This window comes from Tachypleus tridentatus, chromosome 3, assembly GCF_004210375.1.
Source record: "Tachypleus tridentatus isolate NWPU-2018 chromosome 3, ASM421037v1, whole genome shotgun sequence".
NCBI lineage: Eukaryota > Metazoa > Arthropoda > Merostomata > Xiphosura > Limulidae > Tachypleus > Tachypleus tridentatus.
The window spans coordinates 32,954,656-32,975,490 of record NC_134827.1 but is presented as its reverse complement, the minus strand read 5'-3'; the positions used below and the strand labels follow the sequence as shown (position 1 = coordinate 32,975,490).

The window sequence follows — 20,835 nt, the reverse complement described above, 5'->3', positions numbered from 1 at the left end:
CACGTTTTAAGTTTGTTTCTGGTTCACATATATGGGTAACCTGACAGGATAAAACCTTCCAATCTGCATTGTAAACAAGGATAAATGATCGTTTGAAAGAACATACTTACTTGTATAAATAATTAAGTTATAAATGAAGTTCAGATCTGTTTTTGATCTAATTCTTAGACCATGATGTGTGAAAATATAAACCTCACTTTGCAATGTTTATCTTCTCCAAAACATGTTTAGACTTTTAATTAAGTACGGCCCAGCTTGCTGGTGTGTATCTTCAAAGTGGCTGCTTGTTTTATTTACATTATACAAAAGTGTAATGTTTACCAGTAGAGGGCTGTCAAAACATAGACCACCAATTTTAAAGCATAACAAATTATTGTTCGTACCATTTTCAACCATTCATCTCTGTTATTCAAGATTAGGGTTGAGTTGCTGTTGTCATTCAGATTAAGTACTGGTCCACCTCTGTTATTTAAGATAAGGGCCAATCCACAGACGTTATTCAGGATAAAGGCTAACCCTTCTCTGTTATACAGAATAAGGGCTAATTCACACCTATTATTCAGGATAAGGGTTGGATTATTACTGGATTATTACAAAAACTGTAGTTTTTGTGGTATGTAAGGTCATTGAATCAGAATCAAGAACTATCTAATTTATCCAGCTTTCCTGTTTGTTTGTTTTTCTGTTTGTGTTGTCTTTTCTATATGTTTGTTCTCCAGATTTAGTGACATACATTAAATTTTACAATAAAAGACACCCAAGATCCTGTTATGTAACACTGTAGAATGGGAAGGCAGATTTTGACTGTAAAAGTAAAGTGAAACATGCGTAAGGGTTGACTTTCATTGTTTTACCTGCATGTTACAAAGTTCCTATAAATATCTTACTGCTGCCTCATTTAACAGGTTTGTTTCAAAGTGTTCAATAGATTGTCTTTTTTTCCTAGTTCTGACATTTGCTTTTAAACTAACCCCCTTTTCCAACTTAAGCAACCTTCTCTGAAGCCGACCGTGGTAGACTTCCCCCGATTGATTCTCACTGCGCATGATGGAGAAACGCATGTTGTGGAACGAGAACACGTGATCAATGAAAATGTCACACACAAGACAGAGCAATACATTGATGAAATAACTGGTGAATTAAGGCTTGGGACTTTTCAGTATATAGAAAAAGTTATTGAGAAAGAGGTAACAAGTGCCGCTACAGTAAGATAAGTGTGTGATTTATCACACACCATCAGCTTGAATATGAATGGTTCTTGCACTTGTGCACTTCACTTTTCTTTGTTCTGTTGCACTGTCTATCATTTGCTGAGTTTGTTTTAATGGAACTGGAATCTTTACTTCATGTTATACCTCTTACTAAAGTTTGAGTTCTTCCCAAATTTTTATGTATTTCCTCACTTGTATGTTTAGTGTTATGTTTTGTTTAGGACTATTTCAACCCGTATTTTTTTTTCTCGTCATTTCAGAATATTTTGCATATTTATTTATTTATTTGATGGATTATTGCTTTCCATACATCTATATAATTTTATTGCAAATGTTTTTATTCATAATTTGTATTTTTTTTTAACTATAGAACAAAATTCACAGACTTTTTAAAAACATTTTATCCAGTGTTTTTCATTATTAAAACAGCTGGTCTGTATATAGTTTTGTTCTAATCAAACAAATTCTGTGTAACATGTGCATAACTTAATGTTTTAACTTGTATATCAATCCAGTAAACGTATAATTTTAGAATTATCTTTTCTCTAGCTAGTGTTCTTCAGTCAGTTTTACAAAAACACTGAAAAATATCTGACCATATTTTCTTCTTTCTGTTTACTTATTATTTTAGTTGAATACATCTAAAGCTTTTCAACCGTATTCTTAATGACGATAGTAAATTGTTGTATGTATAATAGATATGTAGAACTGTTTGAAACAAAGCACAAAGTTTTGTTTTAAAAGGTGAACTTTCTGTGAGTTGTATCATGTCAATAACTCGTGAGTTAAGTAGAACTGAGTTTGGTTCGCCCACACGTGCTGAGTAAACCAACCAGACTATGTTTTCTGAGGGCCGTCACGTAAAGAGTGGGTACCAGGAGTGTATGAAACTAATTTAATGGATCAGTTCTTGCCCTAGGCTGTGACAAAAGTAAGAGGAAGGTTCCCAAAAATAAGTTGAAGTTTGTCAGTTTTACTTTTTTGGTAACCAAAAATGATATGAAAATTCTAACTTAAAAGGAAGAAAACATCAATGTAATGGCGTAACAGATGGAAGTGTGTGGTACCTTTAAAACATATTAACGTTTCACATTTGATACCAGGATTGACAAAGATACTTGTAATGATGCTTTTGTGAGTTTCAACGTGGCTTGTATAAAACACCTTAATTCACGTATGTAAACATCTCACATATTCCGTAACAGGTGTTAATATGTGTGGGTGTAATATATGTAGTTACAAATCAGCTACATCAGAAGATTAAAATATACTGCTACATTTAAGCCCAAAATTTCCTTAACTCGGTAACGTTATCAGTCTATAAAACACAGTAAAATAAAATATTTACGGACATTTCAAATTTGATGTTTCATGTAGTAAAGTAACAAAACAACTAGTCATTTCCAGCTAATGTTCAAAAATAAATCATTGTCATTTTCCACTGTTGTTTCCCCTTGACACAGGCCAGTGTAGTTACTGTGCCTACAGAGTTTGTGATGAATATTCCTCATTTGTAAAAAAAAACTCTGCTCATTTTATAAGTTAAGCACAAGTACGTCAGATTAAAAAATATGCAAGCACACAGAAGTTTTTGTTTTATCTGACATGACAAAATAACTTATGAGACATGAAAAGTGGGTATGCATTTATGAATTAAAATTTTTCTCAATTAATTGATAACTTGAATAATTCTGGGGGGATATTTAATTACAACTAATAATACAGAGAGCCTACTATTTAATGGAAAGGCACGTAAAATGCCGATTGTATCATGTCGATGCTTCGGTAATGTTAGAAGGTTATTATATCTTGCTCAGTAAATAGTCACATTAGAAATGATTTATTAACACTTCTAAATATCTGAACATTTTCATCTCCCAGATTGAGACCACAACTGAAAAAGTGATAGCTCTAGAGCTAAAATCTCAAGAGAACGGTCACGATGAGAATGGTCACAATGAGAATGGTAAGGTAATTTTAGAATTTTGATTAAATAAGTAAAAAACAAAGTTACTTTTATGAATAATTTTGTAAGCCTATTTTTTCTAATGATTCAACTTGAAGAGTAAACAAGGAGAAATTTAAAATTTAAAATAGCCTTTAATGAGTTGAGCTACTTGTTGTAAGTTACTTTAGTAAAGTGAGTGAACAAGTTATGTATGTTTAAAGAAATATATACGTTTCAGCTTGTTGTTTTCGTTAACTGTGGAACTTTCATTACTCCCATAATTTCTCATTTCTTGATAAGATTTTAAGTTGTCTGTTGATCCTAAAAAGTATCATATAAAGTACAAGTATGTATAATAATTACAATGACTCGTAAGTGTTTGTATCAACAGCTCTACTTGCAGTGCAGCCCAGTCTGCACACATCGTGTTTTACAACGTGGTTAACACTATAATTTTCATTGAAATAAAGGTGGTAGAGCTTTAGATATTCTAACAGCAGTTTTCCAAACATTTTCAACCTATCCCAAGCTAGAATTATTTGCACTTGATGGGTCCCAGCAATAAATGGATGGTTTATTTATAGCTTTTGGCCTGTGCATCAACCAATGATGCAGATCTCTGCATGGTGTATTTGTAACTGTGATACGTGTGATGTGCAGAAAACTGATAATCAATCAACATTTTGACCTTTCACTCCTGGTAAGTTTATATAAACACTGAATCCATAAGAGCTGTGAATAAGCATGTTTAAATGTTCTCTGGATTGTCAAACGAAGCTGGGATTTTATTTCAAGGAAAGTGTTTCCGTGCAGATGCTTTGTACTTCTGTACAGGCCCTACATGGCCAGCTGGTTAAGGCACTCAACTCTTAATCTGAGGGTCATGGGTTCGAATCCCCGTCGCACCAAACATGCTCACCCTTTCAGCTGTGGGGGCATTATAGTGTGATGGTCAATCCCACTAGTTGGTGAAAGAGTAGCCCAAGAGTTGGCGGTGGGTGGTGATGACTAGATGCCTTCCCTCTAGTCTTACACTGTTAAGTTAGGGACGGCTAGCGCAGATAGCCCTCGTGTAGCTTTGCGCAAAATTCCAAACAAACCAAATCCTTGCATACTCACTTTAGAAAAAGGTAGAAATTCAAACTTGTCCTTTATATTTTTTTTAATCAGGAAATGATTATTTCCTTTCTCTACAAGTAACCCCTCACGTACACACTGTTGTCATCAGCAACTAATTTCATAAGCCAAACACCCTGTTAGAAAACTGTCTTAACTGGACTCTGTCCACTCTCTCTCTCTTTGTATTCTACACTTGCTTCCTTTTGTCCTGTTATATTCAGAATACAACACAAAGAAACCAGAGGCCTTTACAGTATTACTGTTATACCCTTCAGCTAATTACAGTTGACACTTAAATTGATCAAAGTAAGTTATATACATAGATCAGAACTCCAAATTATATTACCGTGCGTTTTTATCTTTTAACCTTGTGTTTAAAGTTTCTTCTGTAAGTACAGTTATTATTTCTTGTTTTACCCCATATTTTAAATTGTTATATTTTACTTAACTGTAATCACTTGAGAATAAGACAGATACTACAAATGCTTAAACTTATTTTCGTCTTAGAGAGAATTCTCGTGTTTTTGGAGATTATGGCTGGAAATCGTTAAAATATTCATAATGAATGAAGAAATAGTAAAAACATAACACAGTCAATACTTATTTCATCTTTAACAACTAATGTTTTATTTGGTGAAGCAGGAATTTCATCTTTAACAACTAATGTTTTTATTTGGTGAAGCAGGAATTTCATCTTTAACAACTAATGTGAAGCAGGAATTTTATTTGGTGAAGTTTTATTTGGTGAAGAAGGAATTTCATCTTTAACAACTAATGTTTTTATTTGGTGAAGCAGGAATTTCTGATGACGAAGAGATCCTCAATTCTGAAAATAATTTGACCTCTTCAGTCCATAATTGTCCAGCAGATGACTTGTTCTCTGAAATAGCCTGTACACCAGGAAGGAAGAAGAAGAAGAGACGTCCAAAGAAAAGATAAAAATTTACTATTTGTTATCAGGGAAGGAAATGTGTAGTTTTGTCAAGTCGGTGCTTACGTCAGATTTTTACATTGATAGTTTTGACTGATCGAGGTTGCATGTTATGTTTAAACTTGTATCGTTGCTTATAATTGGGGGCTGGCCTCTCAATTTATTTGAACATTTATAAAGTATGTGTACCCGTTTTTTTTTGTTTTGATTTTAATGAAAATCAACTGTTTTTAAAATTTGTGGCTTTTTATATTCAGTGTACTGTGTGTGTTCAATATTATCTCTGTTGTGTCTACATTATACTGACCATGATGTTGGAAGTGGATAATTTTCTTGTAGTAAAGAAGTTAGTATTTCTCAACAGGCAGCAACATTTTGACTTTGATGTCTTATGTAAATTACAGACTGACTGGTGGACTTGTCACTGATTTTATATATTATTCTGTGACTTGAAATTATAACTGAAGTGGAACATTCCATATTTCTGAGAAACAATTTATTTTAAACTGTAAATGCTTATAAACTAACAGTATTTTTTAAATAAATATACACATTCCAGCAAAGTCATAGGAGAAAATTACTGTTATTTCAATGTTTACAGATAACTCTTTCAACCGTTTTATATCAAAAGCCAAGTGAAATATTTCTTCCATTCGAATGGCATACCACATGTGTAAAATGCTGTAACCCACTCCACAAATAGTCCTTTTAAGTTCTCTTTGAATAAGGTCCTAAATAATGAATAGTTCACTGAGCAATGATTCAATATATTTTTTCCTTGCCATTAGTATCAAGACAGTACCTGAACACCCTTCAGTTACAGTAGCATCTTCATTATTTCCAAAACACTATGTATATCATTCTTCGTGTTGATTGAAGTGGAATCTTGTGATAAACTATTGATGTCCAAGAAATTTGTTGAATAGCAGCTAGTCTTATTAACGTTCTATAGTTGGTAGATTATTAAAATTATCTGAAGTAGAGCTGTAGTTGTATCACTGTTGTACTTGTGGTATTTACTCACCCCGGTTTTGTGTATGTTATAACTTATTTCGGTTTTGTATTTAAACGTCGTTATTTTGAGAGGGAATTTACGTAATATGTGTACATCTTATTTTGCAAAATGTCACTTATCATTGAAACAATTTACGAGATAATTTACCTACAATGGTGGTCTAATTCTTCAGCCTACAGACAGACCAGAATTGGTTGTATATTGCTTCTTTTATGGGGAACCATTTTAAAAATTTCATTTTCACTTTGTCCAGTACGAAGTTTTTATGTAGTTTTTGATTTGTAAAAACAGTGAAACTAATCAATTTGGTGGTTTATTTCATGTTTCAGTTGTAGTAACTTGAATCCATTTCCTGTTTTTATTTTCACCGATATTTTACACACACATACTATATGTTCATGTTATACAGTGTTGTTATCAGTTATTGATTTGTTTGGAGAAGGGTAGATATAAATGTAGTTGTTTTTACCTTTCTAGTATTATAGTCGTTTTTCTTTTTGTATCCACCATGTTGTTCATGGTGTGAAACATTTCTTGAAGAAACATAATAAGTAATGAAAACAACTTTGTCCACACAGATTTATGATTCCATCCATAAGTAGATTATAGTTTTAGCTAATGTTGTACGTTCACATCGAGATAAGGCTGGGCTTTTGTAAGAATGAAAATTTTCTGATTATTATGTAGTATGCCAGAAATATTTGTGTAATTTAAAAATAAAACTATTTTTTTCAATACAGTATTTGGAAAAGAAATAATAATAATAATATGGTGGTTACATGCTGTGATTGTACAGTAAGTTTTTACCTACTTTACGTGTCATTTTGACAACAGTTTTGAAGCTAGCAAGTACAATTTTTATCACTTTGTCAGTATAGATTTTTTTACATGTAGATTGGCCAAGAATATCCCATTAAAGCCCTTAAAGATACATAAAAACTCCATTACTTAATAACCTCTGACATTTTTTAATGAAAGATAGGAAGACAGGATTAATATAAATAGTTTCAGCTGTTGTATGCACAGCATTGACATAATGTTGCTGGGTTGAAGACAATACAATTTCAAAAGGAAAAAGCAAATTTGTTTAATTTCGTTTTTAAAGGTACACAGAACATTGTTATATGATATTTTACAAATTAAACAAAACAATTGTTTTCAGAAATCGGTAAAATTTTGTTCCTTTGGAAATATTTGGTAGCTGTTGTTGGTTGTCCCCCTATGTTATGTTGCATGATACATTCACTTATATCCTTCCTAATTATAGGATTGTGTTTATAGTGCATTTAAATGGTTTACTCTGGTAAAACATTCTCTTTGTAGTAATGTGTGTATAATTACTGCTTCTATAGATTAGAAAAGTGCAAGGTTGACTCACCCTTTTTTTTGTAACCTTCATTTTTGAGAACACTAAGCTGTACATTTCTATTTCAACAAACTTACAGTTTTGTATTTAATGTGATATTAAATGAATAGTTTATTATATTAATCTCTTGTTCTGTAGCCATAAAGAAATCTTGGTTGATGGTATAAACTTTTGATGAATAAGGTCGTGAATAGGTCATCGGAATCTTGACTTACATGTGGCTCAGTGTACACACTTTTGCACTGCAAAAAACATTATCACTCACAGGTGACAAGAAGCATTTGAAATATTTGATAGGTTGATGGATCTTCAGTTTCAGAGTTACATTCAAACACCAGGTGGCATAATGAAAAATGCTAGGTTTTCTTTTTGTTGTTTTGTTTTCAACCGTAGTGTCACTCAAACAGCTTTTACTAAATGTTGAAACTAAGAGTATTAGTACACGTATTTTAGATAAACTTACCTGAATTTGAAATAACTTATTTTCATCTGTGGTGAATTGTACTGAACTGTTGTTTTATGTTAAGATATTAATATTCAAACAGGTACAAGAGTAACTGACACTGTATTGTGATAAGCTTGTTAAATGTATAGTATGTTATATGATCTTGCTGGCACTCGTTAAAAAACGAAAATAGGTAACCTGATCTCAGTTATATAATGCAAGAAAAGCATTATTTTCATGTGGTATAAACTGTACATGGTTGAGGCTTTAATTAAAGGCCATTAACTCATTTTGTGGTCATCTACTGCCTTGATATTGTAGAATAAACAGAATAAAAGAAATTGAATTTAAATGTTGTTGTCACTGGCCTCTCTTATGTACTCATATTATTAATGTAATGTTTACAGCTGCACTCCCTGCACTGTTTAACTCACGGATATACTCTGTTTTAATTATTATTAAGCAATTTACAGGCTAGAGATTATACAAGATTTGAAAGAATCACGTTTGTTCTTACATTGTGTAGTTAAAATTATAGAATAATTGAGTGAATTAATGATTTATTTATTTAAGATATGAAACAATAGTCATTTACTGGTTATAGATATACGTATTAGCTTGTCATTGTGTGTGTACATTGTAAAATACAAGAACGTACTAACTGTTCATAAATGGACTGAATGAATTACAAACCACCGAATGTACACATTATTCCAGTAATATTAACTTGTGTATGAAAAGAAGGAAACATCCTTTGTAAGTTTGATTGAAATATTTAAAACAAATCTTCAAAATCTGTTTTAGCATTTTGGAATTTTTCAGCAAGTAATAATACACTGATTAACTTAGCACTCGTGACCAGTGTTTCTTCTACACTGCATGACATCCAATCAAATACCGTGTTAACGGCTTCAATGGTCTAAAAATACCCTCCATACAAAACACACAGAAAATAACTGGTAGTACACAAGTGACCCTTGCTTTGATAGTGATGTATGTTAGAAAATTCATTTCACACATGGACTGAAACAATTATTGGAAACATTGCTTGTGAAATATGTCAGTTTTGTTTAATCTAATTAATGTATAACGTACATTTCCTGCTCACTTTAATATTATAAAAAGTCGGGGTTTTTTTCGTCCTAGCTATTTTGATAATGGAAGTCTTAATATTTCGGTGGTGTACAATACATTCATACATAATATGAATCATTCAAGCTTTTTTATTGTAATAAACAGACATTATATACAAAATTGGTTTTAAAACTTTTTTACAACAAAGAATTCAAAGTTATTACAAAACATTCATACAAAAACATACAGTTTACCTAAACTAACATTCTTTGATAGACTAACATTAATTTCTAACTAACCTTGTTAGTAAAGGGATTTGTCTTAATTGAACAATAAATGCAGTAATAAATGTGTTTATCTACACAAAACAGTTCAGTGGCGTAGTTAAAATGAAAATTTTTAATTTTTTTAAAGTTTAATATGGGTCGTTAAAGATAAGTTAATAACGCTATAAACATTTTTCTTTCTCTTGGGTCTAAACCCATCTCATGAATAACATTTCTCACATTATGTTTTGTTTTTATATTGATAGGCTTAAGAAAGAAATGAATGCTAGTTTAATTCAACACTTCTTGAGATCATAAAATTTTTCTATCTATATTGTGCACATGGTATGACTCGTATAGAAAGAAAGAATATCTGAAGACTTTGAGAGTAAATATGTATTTTACACCAGTCTTAAATGTTAACCAATTAAGTGTTGTATGGTGACATAAGAAATCACTGAGATACCTATTATAGAGATAAGGAAAAACAAGGCTTAATTGTTTTGGTTTATATATATATATTTATATAAATGCAACCTTCCACAAAAGCATCAGGTCAGGCAGTCAGTATCAAGAAGAGAAAATTATGCTTGAAAGTTATAACACCAACAAAAGATACCTAACTTTTTTATCTGATATCAGCTATCAGCAAATATAGCTGTTAATTAATTATGCTTGTTGTAGGACATTATTATTAGGCCTATTATATTCATTAACTCTAGATTCTTTACCTAGTCCCAGGAAGATATTCAAAAATTAGAAAGGTGTAAAATAATAGTGTTTCAACCACATTATATTTGTCAAATCTATTGTCAGCACATTTTGCTCAAGCCAGCTGGAATACAACAAACACTGCAGCGATCATAAACACTATTTACGTAACCCATTCTTTATAACAACTGTTAGCAAGCGAATGTCTTTCACAAACCAGCAAAGATATTATTATTAGGCCCATTACATTGCTATTGAAACATTAACAACAGCTACATATCTTGAGTTATTTGAGAATATATGTTGAATCATATTTTATATACTAGAATATTTAACATGCAGCACATAACTTTTATCTTGCACTTCATCTTTCAAAGGGTGTAAAATAATTTTCATTAGATCAAAGTACAGTGAACAATTTTATCGTTACAACCTTACCATATTTTTCAAGTTTTTAAAAACATTTAATTTTAAACAGTTTACAAATATCTTCAACAATTGTCCATGTTTATTTGACATTAGGGAACTTAAAAAAGAATTCCTGTAATGCTTTAAATAATCTCCAAAATTGTAACTTTTAACACACACACAAAAATATGCACTACGTGATGTATCACAAAGAACACGACCATACTTGCTGGAGAGCACACAGATTGTGAAATTCTGTTTTGACATACAAGGCATTTATTTACAAATTCAAGTTACTAATCACTGTTCTTCTGAAATGTTAGTTGTTTTTTAACACACACAAACATGTATACTGTTCATACAAAAGAATCTCCCTAAACACCAGTGTGCTAAATAATCAACATGCTTGCCTCCAGAGTGAAATGTTCAGGTCATGGTATGACACTGAATACGCTTCATACTGATCTGTGGAGTTAGGATGAGGGGAGGTAATGTAACAGTCAGTCCCACTATTTAGTTAGAGGTGGTCAGTGCTGCTAACTGGTTGCCTTCCTTTGGATTAGCCATGTCTAAATGTGAGGGTTGTCTGAACATCTGTTTAGTCTAAGTGTTGTTATAAGGTGTTGTGGGTTCAGGTTGAAGGTATCTTAAAACCAGTAAAAACTTTAAGTATATTTTTGCAGTTTGCCTGGTTTATCTCCTAGTTCTCAATCCCACATAGCTTTTAAATTTAGGCATATTGTTGTAAATATGCATAGATTATCTCACATGTTACATTCTGCAATGAGCCTGAAGTATTGGCATATTGCTGAAGATCACAGATTGTAACCCTTTTCCTTTGTAAGTGTTCATTGTCGATCATCTTTGCTCCATCAATCTGTGCATTCTTACACCACAATTAGTTTCTAACTACACAGTTTTGGTAAACTGTAAATTGTTCTTTCACAATTTACAGAAAACTTGTTTAAGAAAGCAGTAAATAATTGTTACATTGTCTACTTTTAATTCAGTCTGAAACAGACCAAGTCATTTCTACAACATATTAAACACAACAGTAAAAACTTCTTGCCCAAAAAAACAAAATATATAAAGTGTGAAAATTTTGAATGTCAAAACTATAATCTTGAACATTCTTCTGTAGTGAAGCACCATAACAAAATTATTCAAGTACAATAACTGTGTGAAACTTCTAATCTTATCATGTCAAGTCTGACCTTTCCATGATAGGAATACACTAACTGCCACTTAATAGAAATTATTTTTCCTTTAAAACTAGTAATTTCCCATTTCTACAAAATGAATCAAGAACTTAAATATATGAGTTAATAATATATATATAATGACCAACAAAAGAATTGGAACACTATGCTATGAATACATCATCTGTTGTTATGACAAAGGAACTATATTTTTTTAAACTAAGTAAATGTTCCATTCCACTTATTATTATCTCTTATATTATAATTATAATATACAGAAAATGTGCTCTTGCAAAGCTGTCAGTTTTTTAATTTCAGAAGAATCATAATTATCATATTTCTTAAAGGCATAAATTTATATATATATGTGTGTGTGTGTGTGTATTCTTTGTAGTTAATTTATCTTTCAATGAATATAATCCAGAAACTCAAAACTAACAACTGTCATATATATTAAGATACTTTCTAAACACTGGGAGACAATGACAAAAAGTGGTTACAGTGTAATCTTATTTATTTCATTTACATTAGAATTAAAATATTGCTTTAGGTTAAACTTTATATTGAGATACTATTCCTTACCTGACTTTTATTAATGATACCTGTTCTCTAATTAAAGCACGCCAATGATATACATGTTTATTACTGATCTCTTTAGCCAAGTAATGCTGTTTTTTGCTGCTTTGTACAAAATGCATTTACTTTTACAAACTAATACAATGCAATACCATTAGTTAAGCCTTTTCCTGAATAAAAACAAATCAAAAAGTGATAGCACTACATTCACTACAGAAGTTTAGACAATTTAAACTATCTAAATTATCTGAAGACTCCTTGTTTGGTATGTAGTACATGAAACTGTTGCAAAACTGATCTGACTTTGTCACATACACTGGTTCACCCAGTGAGTTTGTTACAATTTTTAATTTCCTCTAGCTGGTGTTTACACAATTCTAAAGGTGACAAACACACAACTTCAGGAGAAGCGTCCAAACGTCTCAAATATTCATAAGGCCTTTGAAACGTTAATTATTTGATATATAATACATTATAAATTTATAAAAACTGTGCTTATGCAAGCCTAAAGAACTCATAAAAAGTTTAAAGAATACACATTTATAATACAAGGGACTTGAGATCCATACTGATGACTTTGCTTACACTGAATAAGATTGCATATCTTTGTAAACACTATTCAAATGTTTACATACACAACATACCTTAATATTCACATATTTGTAGTTAAATTACTAATCTTTTAGAAATTAAAATATGAATATTGTTATCCTGTCAAACACACAGCAACAAACAAGTTTACATCATTCTAACAAAATACTGAACTTATAGCAAATACGATAAAGGCAAAATAACTAGTAGAGATGACAAAGATTCTGAATAAAACCTTGAAAGGACTGGGTGTTTTTTGGTGCTCAAAGAAGAGGTTTCATTCAACAAAACAAGGTCTGGAAAAAAAATCTTAGATTTAAATTGTATCTGTTAATATAATATTTGTACACTTTATGATAACCACCGTTATATAAACAGTTTGTAATGTGAATCCAAGAAAACCGTCAAAAGCAACAAGGGAAACTTAAATAAAATATTAAATCACATGAAAATTGCACAGGGTCGTATTGAAAAGTTCCAAACAATTTTAAATGTCAAATATTGGAATAGTTATTAAGACACTTACAAGCTAAATTATCTTTAAAATATTGTAACAGATTTCTTTCAATAGACATGTGATAGAAGCAAATTAGCGTACATAACATAAGTATGAAGCGGTTAACGTTAAGTCACGTAAAACTAAGAATGCTTTAAAACCAATAACCTTTATATTTTAAGTTCTTATGTTAGACAAATTAAGAAAAAATACCTGGCACTTTTGAACTTGTTTTATTTGGTTTTAAAAGTGAGAGTGGTGACATTATCCTAAAAATGCATTATAACATTACACTGAGACTGGTGTAAACTGTAAAACATCCAACAGATAGTCACATAATGGTGATTTGAAAATCTTCACATGAGCAGCTACAGTACTGTACACAACAATAAGGACTAGTGAATATAATCAAAGTGCAGAAGTCCTTTGTACCATCATGAAATACACAGTTTATAAGTAATATTGGAAAGACACTAGAATGAGCTTGATAGAAAGAAGTCAACAAAATTATACTATGAAAATATTTTACTGTTAAATGAAGCATATCATACACAGAATAAAACACACTTCACTAGCAACATTCAACTGAGGCCTCTATGTGTGAAAATAGTTACTATGACGTTATGCAATTAGTCCGTTTCTCGAACTTTTAACATTGTTAGCCTTGGTTAAAATGAAAAGGGTAAATGGAATAATCAGGGCTTTCATTAGCACAGAATTTACCACTTAAAATTATCTTAACTGTCATAAATAAATAACATTTAAAAAAACAACTGGTATAGCCTTATGTGCGTTATGTAAAGTGACAACTGGTATAGCCTTATGTACGTTATGTAAATTGTGCCTAATTATTCGTAAGTTATTAAAAGAAAAATTATACATATTTTCACAGATAACTGTGATTTTGAAACATTTCTATTTTTATAATCTTTAACATACCAACATCAATGTTTCCCAAACTTACATTCTTTGCACACCCTTTCTTTTACCAATCTTCAAAATATATGGCATCCTCACTTGTAATATTTATTACATGAAATAATATAGTAATAAAAATGTATTCAAACAATGAAATATACTTAAATGGAAATGATATGTTCCTACCTGGATGACAACAACTGTTACACTTTTGATACTTGTGAACCACAAGAGCAGGTTATTTTCAAGTAACAATAAAATTTACTTTTTTTTCTAATGGTTAACATTCTTAGAAATCATGATATGCATGAAGATGGTCAAACCAGTTTTACGACCATGTTGACATAATACGTACTACAGTCTTTCCTCAAGTTTTTTAACCACTGTAATAAAACACCTTTATAAGATTTGGATAGGTTTCTGTGCATTTTAAAAATGAAAAATTATTAATATACAATGTCTTCAACCACCAACACTTCCTGCTGATAACTTTGGAAGTTACATCCCACAGTCTAGTAAATTTTGAACTACACCAAAACTGCTGAAAATCCAGTATAACCCTTTAACCTAATACATCATTAAAGTACCAAATTAAATAAAAAAATAAAGTTTTCATCATACCTCATGTTTATGAATTCTTATAATAATTCTTCCACTTCTGTACAAAAACACAACAGTCTATAACCCAAGTATTTTTGAAGGATAGATCTTTCTTCCTGTACAAAAACACAACAGTCTATAACCCAAGTATTTTTGAAGGATAGATCTTTCTTCCTGTACAAAAACACAACAGTCTATAACCCAAGTATTTTTGAAGGATAGATCTTTCTTCCTGTACAAAAACACAACAGTCTATAACCCAAGTATTTTTGAAGGATAGATCTTTCTTCCTGTACAAAAACACAACAGTCTATAACCCAAGTATTTTTGAAGGATAGATCTTTCTTCCTCAAAGGTGAAAACTTTAATTTTTTTAAGTGTTTAAACAGTTTGTTCATTTAAAATCTGTTTCAATTTTTGTTAGATTTATCTCCATAAAATATCCTACAATTAAATCTTTCTCTCTGAATCAAATATTCTATTGACATTTGTATTCAGTAACATTATTTTTAAATGTTTATTGTATATAATTACTATAAAATAACTAATTAAACGAGGCTTACTCCCTCTGTAACTTTCACTCTCCCTTTCTGATATTGCTCAACAGTATACATTACTGGTTAGCCACAAAACCATCACCTGATTCTTCTTGAGTGAACTATTGGTGCTTATGTTGAATGTTTAATATTCATGTTCGTTTGTTTGCTTTTTCTTTTTTATATAACCCAGATGATGCAACAATAAAATAGTTTAATACAGACGTGACAACATGTTCTGTAATGACACAATGAGGCTCCAACAGTGTTTTAATATTATTACTGTATACAACCTCTGGAAATGCATATAGCCTCTGAAAAATTTATCAAACCGAAAATAAACCAGTCTTAATTTTATGTTTTTTAACTTAAAATTAAACATTCTCATTGACTATCAGCTTGTCATTAAGTTTTACTTAGTTAAAAGAAAAAAACAGAATAAGTGGTATGCTACCTTCAAGTAAGTTTTGTTTTTTAGTTATATAAAACTGTTACTTATTAAGGCACTTGTTTTTATACAATTTAGATTTACATTTGTTGCTTTATGAATTAGATTTGTTTTAGAATCTCTATGCAAAGCTACATAACTGGTTATCTGAACATGGCTGTCCCTAAGGGTAAAAATCCTCAAACATAAGAAGGGATTCTACTAATTTTGCTCAATAACTTAACTGTCATTTTTTTTCATTTCTTTGAATGACAAAAGAAAGAAATTATAATATACAAGCTTACTATTAATTAGTACTGATTACATTGTAACAGCCAACAAAACACATTATCTCTCAGAACACGGGCTTGGTCGATTTGACCAACCACATGGCCTTCATTTTGTAATTAAAGCTCTAAATGTCTTCTCCTCATAACCTTGTTGCCTGCAAAAACTAATGTCATAAGTTCCTTTACTGGTTCATTAAAAAACGTTTAATGATTATTCATATTCTATTAGTTGTGACCTGTTTACTTTCCAACAGTACGATGGAAGTCACGCAGGATTATAAGAAAGCAAAAACTTACCCTTATCTCTAATTTTGAACTGCTAGTCTAAAAGAAAGGCAGCTAGTCAGCAGCGACCACCTCTAACTCTTAAACTACTTTTATTTAACAGAATAGTGGGACTTCATCAACCCCCTCGAAATAAACATTAGACAACAAGCCACAACCCTCAAATTCACTATCTGATCGTGCTAACCACCAAGGGGAATGGCTAATACTAGTCATGTCAGTAAACATGGACCACGCAATTAAACAGACTGTGTACTTAAGTTAACAAAAATTAATAAACTTACAGAGTAGTACTCAAAATGATATCAAACAATTTTAGGTTAAACCTCTTCATTAAAGTAGACATAAACTATATTTTCCTTAGAATAGGTAATGTACCCCAAATTTTTTTTTAATTCTTCAATGTATAACGATCATGGCAGTCAACAACATTTATAACTACGTATTTATTTCAACTGTGTAAGCCATTGAGTCACTTAGTAACAGATGGATTTTTATATTTACAAAAACAAAACTGATAAATGTTAAAACATTTCTAGTAAACTTGATATATTATCACCCAAAGCATGTAAATATATACAGAACAAGGGCTTGCTATTTTATTTATTCATGTCCTATCTTCATCAAGAAATATTACTCTGTGAGATCAGTCAGCAGAACTATAAAAACTATCATATTTGAATGTTATATCAAACTTTATACTAACATATAACAATTATCATAAAAAACGTAATACAAAAATGTTACGAGTTTCTTTAAATTTAACATAATACCTTTTTCTCATAGAAAACTATATTTAAAAGTTTAATGTTTATAAATGTTAATATCAAAGGATAGAGAGTATAATGCATAGCACGTCTGGCAATTTGTACACTGAGGTGCTAATTCTTACCTACAGTGTTCATACACTGAATAAAAAACAACAACAAAAAAAGACTCACCGATTGTCTTAATATATGTTTTAAACAAATCAACAATCCGTAAATTATAAATGGTGCACCTAAACTTCCTGCTATTAAAATTCTGTTTATAAAAAAAAGTACAGTGAAATTAATCAACCATCTAGCTAGAACTAGTTCAACAGAATAACTTTGCCTGTATCTACAAGACTAATTAGGGTTTGTACAAAGTGCCTACTTGTAAGACCGAAATTGTTTTCTCAGTCGTTTACACACACAGAATGCTTTACAAAACAAAGAATAATAGCAGTAATCACACACTGAAAATTAATTACTAATTAGTTTGATTTCATCTGTCAGCATTAAATAGTATTAATATTGTGTGTAATTACAGGTGACATTATAACAGCAATTTTTAGTTTGTTTACAAACTCTTTAAAATGCTTTTCTGCATGAATAAAAGACGATCAAGTTTGTTTTCTCCAACGAACAGAATTATCCTAGTATCATGTAATACTGTAAATTATTCACAATGTTTCAATATTTAGGAACCCAAACTTAAAGAAGCTATGCCACAAATATCAGTTTACAGAATACATTCTTTTCTAAAGACAAATTAAAACTAACTTTTCAGCAATTAATTTTTCTTTGTAAACTGTTTTCAAATTATTAAAATTTTCACATATTACTTAACAATAAGACATCACACAAAGAAGGATTATTTATTTCTGTATTATTTATATACTTTGCTGCTGAAAGTAGCTTAGAAACATTACCTGTTATTTTCAGGTCTCATGGGGATAGTTAGTTAATTTTATCATTGAATAATAACCTTAAAAAAACATCTCCAAATGCTAATATAAAAATGTACCAATCCAAATGTTTTTTTATAAGTATCTACCAATGGAACATTAAGTAAACAAAGTCAAAGAAATTTATCAACAAACAAATTAAAGGTATTAGGTGTTATAAACGCTATATGAAAATGCTACCTATCTTTTACAGTTATAGTGTAACACAAACTGACTTGCTATACTAGCTTTAATTATAAATATGCTAAAAATCCTAGTTACTGACACTAGTGAGTATTTGTAATACAGTTATAGAATTCTTATCGATTTATTATTAAATGCAATAGATAAAGAGACTCCTTAATTTTTCATTTCAGATTTTGCTAAATAACTAAATGCACACAGTACAATTATAAAATACACTTAATAAATCTATCTAGTAAAAACAAACCAATATGTATATCCAAATGTATTTATATTTTCAATTCAAATCACTAACACATTTTTTGGCAAGTTAAAAAGAACAAAAACAAAATAAGTGAAGCATGTCTCCTACTACATACAACTTACATCAAACATAAAAAGACCATATTTCCAGCTATGGATACCTAAATTTGTTTAAAAACATAAAAGGTAAGGAATATCTGGCAAGCAAAGCCAGATGGGAGTATTTTAAACCAAAATATTCAAAGTTGGGTGGTCTTTCTAGCCTCCACCTCCAGTGTGGTACCTATTATTCCAAACTTATTAAGAAATAAAAGTTATTAGCACAGTTTATACTATGTTTGAGCAATATTTCAACATGGTTGTTGTTAAATTTAATTATGTGTTTGCTAAAAAAAGTGATACTTTATTCATAAAGCAGTGATATATCAGTTAGAAAACGTATCAATATAAGTAAGACTTGCTAAACCATAAACTGCATGACAACTTTTAGTTGCTAAAACCTTGTCTCATTTCTGTAAAATCAGTTGCAACATATAGCATTGCACAATATCACTGTGCTCTCAGTTTTTTTTGTGTTTTTTTTTTAACACCACACCATAATTTCACCACTGACAATATAAAAGAATCTCAAAAATTGTATTGGAAAGTAAAATAGAAAATATTTATGAGATCTTTACTGTAGATTACAAAATAGCTTGCTCTGCTCTATATAGCTCTCCCACTGCAGTCCTTCAACATCAGTCAACAAATCTGATGCACGCTTTCTTCCATTTGCACTGAGTGCACCACAGATCTTTATTATCCATGCCATAAACTTTGCGACACTTACGGCTTTCCAAACGGACTTTTCGCTGTTGTGGTGAGCTCTTAGGGGAGGTGGAAAGTGACTTGGTGCTAAGTCTTGGATGTTTGTGGGGTGAAACCTAAAATTATAATGCAAAAGGATTTTGAGAATTTGCACTTTACTTGCTTTCTGGTAATCATTATTTTGGTTGTCTGATTTTTTTAAATTCAAGGATATATCTGTGTGATATAAAACATATCTGACCCCATTATATCATGTTTTATTTCATTCTTTGTAAACAGGTTTATAATATATAATATATATATATATATAAAATGAAAGTTTAATTTCTAATTGCCTAAACATACAAACTGCATTTAGGGGAAAGCTCTAAATAACTATCTCTAAATTTGATCTTTAAGAGGAAACATTTTCAAAATCACTTGCTCAGATATCATAACGTGAGTGAATATATAAATAAACATGTCACTCTTTTATGTACACGATTAAATAATTCACTAGTTAATAGTGATATCATTTTGAGGTTAAACTTTAAATAAAATCACTGGGGAAAATTAATAATCATCTTTACTGATAAATAACCTGTTTTATGATTAAGCTGCATATATTAATATTCATGTTGATATCCTGATATATGTTTTTATATTAAAGCATTTGAACAATAAGTTTTGTTTACTAAAATTTATACTCAAATTAACCATTATTGAAATTTTTTTTTTGTTACAATGTCAATTTATGAATGTTTCTTTTATTATTATTTCAATTTTCAATTTATCTCAGTCAGTGTACATAACCAAGAAAAAACGTAAAATGATAATTTTGTGCATTATAATGAATGTTTAAAAAATTTTTAAAACAGCATTCTAATACTAAAACACTTAGTAATTTTATGCAACTGTAAAATGAGCAAACATTGTACAAGCAGTAATTAAACTAAATGCAGAAATAAGAATGAAATCAATCATCGACAAAAATCTCAAGGTTTTATACCTTCAGTTTAAAAACAATATGAACCTGACCAATTTATCTCTCTTCTTTAAAGTTGTATTTTTATAGATTTTTCTTCAGTGTTACCCATAATATTTTAACACCTGTGAAGCAAGTTATATGAGCAGTTAATAACAACCCATTCATTCTCTCAATAGGTTTGCAGATTACTGATAACATAGCTTCATTCAAACATATCAAACAATGTATAAAACAATAAGGTTGTATCGACATTATTAGCTGTATGTACAACAAGAATAAATGCATTACATTTACATATTTAAAAAATATTAAGAGTTCTTACCATGCTACTTGGCAAAGCTTGTAACATAAGAATGATGTGGATACCACTGAATAACTGGTGTTTGTCCCTGAGGGATACTGATAGGGTCTGATGTAGGAGAGGAGTCGTGAACTCTGTACTGCTACAAATAAACAAGTTGTGATCCTTATGTGTCACAATAACAAGATCATTCTAATTTATGTTACAGTTC

At 30.4% G+C, this 20,835-nt stretch overlaps 2 protein-coding genes across 2 annotated transcripts in view; one reads left to right on the top strand and one right to left on the bottom strand.

The window, feature by feature from the left end:
• The window catches only part of LOC143246652 (protein scribble homolog), a 252,713-nt gene extending 244,326 nt beyond the window's left edge, over window positions 1-8,387 (top strand). Inside the window, 3 exon segments of the mRNA XM_076493711.1 lie at window positions 990-1,187; window positions 3,093-3,177; window positions 5,075-8,387. Coding sequence (XP_076349826.1) covers window positions 990-1,187; window positions 3,093-3,177; window positions 5,075-5,217 — 426 coding nt within the window. The 3' untranslated portion in view covers window positions 5,218-8,387.
• An 853-nt stretch (window positions 8,388-9,240) lies between these two features.
• The window catches only part of LOC143245790 (uncharacterized), a 33,863-nt gene continuing 22,268 nt past the window's right edge, over window positions 9,241-20,835 (bottom strand). Inside the window, exons 9-10 of the mRNA XM_076492045.1 lie at window positions 20,646-20,766; window positions 9,241-19,472 (exon numbers count right to left, since the gene is read on the bottom strand). Coding sequence (XP_076348160.1) covers window positions 19,287-19,472; window positions 20,646-20,766 — 307 coding nt within the window. The 3' untranslated portion in view covers window positions 9,241-19,286. The remainder of the gene's footprint in view (window positions 19,473-20,645; window positions 20,767-20,835) is intronic.